The 6,695-nt window shown below is 36.0% G+C and overlaps 1 protein-coding gene across 1 annotated transcript; it reads left to right on the forward strand.

Moving 5' to 3' along the window:
* Positions 1-270: 270 nt before the first annotated feature.
* LOC138872556 (uncharacterized) lies at positions 271-1,591 on the forward strand. The gene is made up of 2 exons (XM_070150778.1): positions 271-557; positions 967-1,591. Exons 1-2 carry the CDS (start codon positions 271-273, stop codon positions 1,589-1,591), a joined length of 912 nt encoding a protein of 303 aa, XP_070006879.1.
* The last annotated feature ends 5,104 nt before the right edge of the window (positions 1,592-6,695 follow it).

A 6,695-nucleotide genomic window follows, 5' to 3' on the forward strand; every position in this document is an offset into this window, starting at 1 on the left:
TTGTAGATCTCTTGTGGCATAATAGGCTGGGTAATATGCCTTTTATCAAGATGAAGGGCATCAATTCTATACCAATAACTTTGCAAACAAATAACCTTTTCTCTACTCTATATGCCCAATGGCCAGACAAAATAGATCTCATTTTCCAGAAAGAACGACATCCACAACTAAGATATTTGAACTCTTACATATAGACATGTGGGGTCCTTACCATGCACCAACTCATGATAATTATTAATACTTCATTACCCTAGTTGATAATTATAGTGAATGTACTTGGACACATCTTCTAACCATCAAAGCAATGCCTTACACGTTATAAAAGCCTTCTTTGCAATGGTCCAAAATAAGTTCAATAACTCTATAAAGAATATCAGGACTGATAATGGCTTAGAATTTGTGAATACTGAGACAACCGTATTTTTCCCAACCAAAGGGATCACACACCAGAAAACATGCCTCTATACTCCACAACAGAATGGTATAGTCGAAAGAAAACATAAGTACCTTCTTAAAACTGCAAGAGCATTGCTATATCAGTCCAAGTTACCTATAAGGTATTGGTGAGAATGCATTCTAACCTCTACCTATTTGATTAAGATTACCATCCTCATCTCTTATAGGCAGATGCCCCTTTGAGATTCTGTATGCGAGGAAACCAAACTACTCACACCTTAGAAGTTTTGGGTGTCTATGCTTTCCTACAAATATGAAACCTCACAAAGATAAGTTTGAACTAAGGTCAACACCTCAAGTGTTTGTAGGATACCCTTTTGGATCAAAAAGGGTACAAGGTACTCAGCCTTGCTACAAGAAAGATACATGTTTCAAAAGATGTACTTTTTCATGAAACAGGTTTTCCTTTTGCCCTACCAGGAAAGCATACTGATCTAATATCTAAGTGTGAACATCTATCTCTTTATTTTCCTCATATAGGTCCCAGCATAACTCATACTAAAACTGCAGTCCTACGGGTAATAGTAATGGTAGTGATCTACATCAGGATCATCAACAATTAATGTCACCTGAACTCTCATTTGGTAATGACACTAATGACAACATTCATGAATCTGCTTCACTATCTTACCAAGACTACCAAAGCTCCTCAAATTCAAATAGAACCTTCAGCACATCCCTTGAACCTTGTATTCATACCCAGAGCCAGCAACAATTTCTTCTAAGTGATTCACCAAGCTCTGAACATTCTGAGCAGACTACAACCTTAATCCATAACAGACCTCAGAGAACACTCAAACGTCCTAGCTATTTGAAGGACTACATTTGCAATGTACCTAAACTTAACACTGATAGTAGGGAGCATATTCTAAATGATGACCACAGTTCACCCTCTTTCTCTTTTCACACATATGTTCCCCATTTACAACTTGTATCCCTCAACGCATTAACTAATGATAGTCAATATTTAATTGAACAATTTTCTTTTGGTTGTGAACCTGAGTCATATGAGGAGGCAGCTGCCATACCTGCTTGGCAGAAGGCTATGAACCAAGAATTTGATGCACTTTACTCCAATCACACCTGGGACATTGTGCCACTACCTACAGGAAAGAAAGCAATAGGATATAAGTAGGTGTACAAAGTTAAGCATAAAGCAGATCGGGGTGTTGAAAGGTTTAAAGCTAGTCTAGTTGTTAAGGAATTTACTCAGCAAATAGGGATAGACTATACTGAGACCTTCTCACCAGTTGTAATCAGAGCCTTGGTCAGCACAGCAGTGAAAAGGGCTAGGAAATTTTCCAGCTTGATGTAAACAATGTCTTTCTACATGGAGACTTAAGTGAGGAAGTATACATGCAGGTGCCACCAGGGCTAGCGATAGAAAAATAAGGTTTGGTGTACAAGCTAAACAAATATTTGTATGGGCTGAAGTAGGCCAGTAGGCAGTGATATGCCAAGCTGACTGAGGCCTTATGTTCTAAGGGATATGTGCACTCCATGATGGATTATTCTTTGTTCTACAAAAGGGAAGAAAGTTCAGTCATTTTTGTAGCAGTTTATGTAGATGATGTTCTTCTAACAGGGAGAAATTTGGGAGAAATTAAAGCAATAAAGACCTTCCTACTTGAGACCTTTAAGATAAAGGATGTAGGGAAATTACATTACTTCTTGGGATTAGAAATACTATACAAGCATAACTGGGTAATAATTACACAAAGGAAGTTTATGTCTGATCTGATAAAAGAGTTTGAGCGTTCACACTACACTTCAATGTCTTCTCCCGTAGATCCTTCAACAAAGTTAAAGGCAGGTGATGGCAATTTACCCACAAACCCTACTCAATACAAAAAACTAGTGGGGAAAATAAACTTCCTCACCAACATACAACTTGACATTGCTTACAGTGTTCAATATATCAGCCAATACATGTAGAATCCTAGAGACTCTCATCTCAAAAATGTTATGCATGTGCTTAGATACTTAAAAGGTGATCCTGGTCTGGGGATCTTCTTATCGAATAATGCAGATTAAAGACTGAGAGCCTTTTGCGATTCAGATTGGGTAGCTTGCCCTGAAACTAGGAAATCAGCTGGTAGTTATATTGTATTGCTTGGGGACAGTCCAATTAGTTGGAAATCGAAGAAATAATCCATTGTGTCCTTAAGCTCTGTAGAAGCAGAGTATAGATCTGCCAGAAAAGTGGTTGGAGAACTTGTTTGGCTGTCCAAACTTCTCGAGGAACTAACCATGCCTTTAACCCTTCTTATTCCAGTCTGCTGTGATAAGCAAGCAGCTCTGCACATTGCGAGAAATCCAGTGCTTCATGAACGAACAAAGTATATAGAAGTGGATTGCCATTTTTTAAGGGACAAGCAAATTGAAGGGTTGATTTCCTTGCATTATGTCCACACAGAAGAACAATTAGCGGACATATTACTAAGTCATTGATAGGTATCAAGCATTCCTCATTACTTCGCAAGTTGGCAGTGAGTACCTCCCTTCCAACTTGAGGGGGGTGTTGAGATTAGAGTTGTATTGTATTTAATTTGTAGCCATATTTGTTAGGAATGCCTATTACTGCAATTGGTCGGTTAAGTTGTTAGTTAGTGTCAGTTTGTTAGTTAGTGTTAGTTAGGCGGTTAGCAAATGACAGCTGTACAGTGTCTTGTATATATAGGCGCATTACTTCTCTTTTCTTTTCAACGAATGAAGATAACCTTCTCAGTCCAAAACTTCAAATCATCTCTTCTCGAAGCTTCTTCATTGTCTCTGAGCTCTATGGACTTCAGCCATGGCAGTTGAACTTCTGCTCAAATTCCTTCCGCTAATTCTCAGATTTGACAATATTATTGAAGGGTTATCGGACTCCGGAAGTTTTGGCAAAATTTTTGTACATGCATATGTATACACCTTAAAAATAATTATATTACCCTAAACATTGAAGTCTTTTTAGGGAACTAGTTGAGTAAAATAATGATGTCTAAGTCATGTTAAAATCTTGAATCTGTCTCTGGACTGAGAAGGCTCAGTTGGAAGATAATGGACGGTCTATTAGGTCAGTATGATTCGAACCCATGAGTCGTGACGTATATACTGAGTTGTAACATAATACTTGCAAGACTATAATCTTTTTTAGCAAAATAAGGTTTCACAATTGGAAAGTCATACTTTGCTATATTTTTAAATTTGAAACTATTCTAATTTCTAAGTACTAAGGTTTATTTTCAAAACAATTTAATAATGTATTAATTTCACTTTGAAAATGATCTAGTTAACCTTCAGTAACCAGAGACATGTTATGTAAGGAGTCAGCAGGTATGCCTCGACTTCTTAAATTTTAAGAATTATATCGGACAAATGCTTCAAAACTTTGTAATTCACTATAATCTTGATAAAGTCGATAATTACGAGTGCCACTTTAATTTGTAACCTGTCGAGTCAGAAGCTGATATATCAAGCAGTTAATTACAACTATCCCTTAACTAGGCTCTACAAATGAACACATGAGGAAAGGGTTAAAGCACACCCCTACAGATTTCACGGGTCAATAAATATAAAAACTAGTTAGTACAATGAATGTTATTTTCTTCGTCAATGTCAACACAATCAAACATCATCTTCCTCTAAAATATTATTACACAATTTAACTAATCATACAACAAACTGACCACTAATCTATCACATTCCAAATTCCTGTGCTCTTTTTTTATAGTATTTTTTATTGTGATTGCTTAAGACAGACAACCGTTATACTTATATTCCGGAAATTATAAAATGAAAAAGTTAATCAATATACATTAGACAAACTAAACCCTACACAGTTGACAAAACAGCATAAAAATTTCTTATTGTTATGAAATAAAAGCAATTTAGTAAAACATGAACAAGAAATAAAGACAATTTAGTAAAACATGAACAAGAAAGAGATAGAGAGAAATGAAGAAATTTTCTTCTTCAATTGTGTGTATTTTCCTATCTATTACAAGGCCTTTATATAGGCATGAAAAGTGAAGAAAATATGTCATGGAATATGTCATTGAACATAGAAAATATGTCATTGAATATGTCATTAACCATTTGAGACAAAGATTATGGAGGAAGAGTAGACATCCACCATATTTTGATTTTTATCATAACACTCCCCCTTGGATGTCCATAAATAATGTGCCTCGTTAAAACCTTATTAGGAAAAAACCCTATGGGAAAAAAATCCTAATGAAGGAAAAAGAGTACACATATTTAGAAATACGCCTTTTGGTTGCCTCGTTAAAAACCTTGCAAGGAAAACCCAATGGGACAAAACCTTGTAAGGGAAAAAGAGTACAACGCGTATTAACTCCCCCTGATGAGATCATCAGTTCACATCGTTGAGCCTTCGTATCCCAATCTTGTACACTAGTTTCTTGAAGGTTGACGCCGGTAGATATTTGGTGAACAAATCAGCCATATTATCACTTGAACGGATCCGTTGCACATTAATATCACCATTCTTTTGAAGATCATGTGTGAACAATAATTTAGGTGAAATGTGCTTTGTCCTAACTCCTTTATGAATCCTCCCTTTAATTGGGCTATGCATGTTGTATTTTCTTCATACAAAACTGTGGGTAGTTTATCACACTTCAAACCACATTTGTCTCGAATAAGATGTATAGTAGACCTCAACCATACACATTCTCGACTTGCTTCATGAATAGCAATTATCTCAGCATGATTAGAAGAAGTAGCCACGATTGATTGCTTAGTCGATCGCCAAGATATGACAGTGCCACACATGTAAACACATAACATGTTTGAGATCAAGCCTTGTGTGTGTCAGATAAATACTCCACATCGACATAACCAACAAGATCGGTATTGCAATCATTGCCATAAAATAAGCCCACATCGGTAATTCCCCTTAGATAACGCAATATGTGCTTGATTTTTTTTCCAATTTATCCTTGAGTGGAGCTATATCTTGTTAAGACATTAACTGAAAAGGTTATGTCATGCCTTGTAGTGTTAGCAAGATATATTAGCGCACCAGTTGCATTACGATATGGTACTTTAGGACCAAGAAGCTCTTCATTATTTTCATGAGGTCGGAGTGGATCTTTATTTATATCGAGTAATCTCACAACCATCGGGGTACTTAATGGATGTGCTTTATCCACATAGAAGCTCTTTAAAATCTTTTTAGTGTATGCTGATTGAAGGACAAAAATTCTATCTTTCATATATTCAATTTGTAGATCAAGACAAAATTTTGTCTTTCCAAGATCTTTCATTTCAAATTCTTTCTTTAAACAGTCTACTGCTTTAGGAAGCTCTCCGGGAGTTCTAATGATATTTGAATCATCAACATACATGGCGATTATAACAAATTCAAATCCATATCCTTTTATAAGGACACAAGGACAAATTGAATTATTCTTATACCCTTCTTTCAACAAGTATTCTCTCGGGCGATTATACCACATGGGCCCTGATTGTTTCAATCCGTATAAGGATTTTTGAAGCATTATTTAATAAATTTCTTGGAAACCTTAATATGCTCCAAGACAATTTAAATCTTTCAATGATATCCACTATACGCATATCAAGTTTTTCATATATTGCCAGATTAAAACCTGAAGTGACTATATCCACTATAAGAGAACATGTCTCCATATAATCAATGTGAGGATATTTACTAATTTTCTTGTGCCACAAGTCGTCTTTATGTCTATCGACTTGAACCTTTCGCACAAGAACACATTTATACCTCAATTGACTTTATACTTTCAGGTGTTGGACTATCCGTCCAACTTCACATTTTTCAAGTGAAGTCAATTTCATTGCGTATTTTTTATTTGGCCAATCTTTTATCCGTCCAAATTTCATGACAGATTTGATCTCAAGATCCTCGTCAATATTAATCATATTGAGCGCTACATTATATTAACAATATCGTCGACAATCATTTTATGTCGGTTCCATTATTACCCAATAAAGACATAACTTATTGAGATCTCTTTATTTCATTATTTTCAGGTACCTGAGCCTCTCCCATGAGGTCTTATGAAGTGTTATGTCGTGGTGCTCTTCTAGGGCACTTGCCTCCTTATTATGACCATTTTGAATATTTGCCCCTCTCCTTCTTCAAGGAGTTTTATCTTTGGAACCGATTGGTCTGTTACACTTCATGCGTGCCATAGACTCTGTCCCTCATGGACTTTATTCTATTTGGAGCATTAGCAGCTGAACTATGACAT

Source organism: Nicotiana sylvestris, chromosome 1 (genome assembly GCF_000393655.2).
Source record: "Nicotiana sylvestris chromosome 1, ASM39365v2, whole genome shotgun sequence".
NCBI lineage: Eukaryota > Viridiplantae > Streptophyta > Magnoliopsida > Solanales > Solanaceae > Nicotiana > Nicotiana sylvestris.

Excerpts from the sequence above, each read along its gene's own strand:
- LOC138872556 (XM_070150778.1), top strand. The coding sequence starts at position 271 with ATGTACTTGGACACATCTTCTAACCATCAAAGCAATGCCTTACACGTT. Across the intron at positions 558-966 it reads CAGTCCAAGTTACCTATAAG|TCCTACGGGTAATAGTAATG; the intron begins GTATTGGTGAGA and ends CTAAAACTGCAG.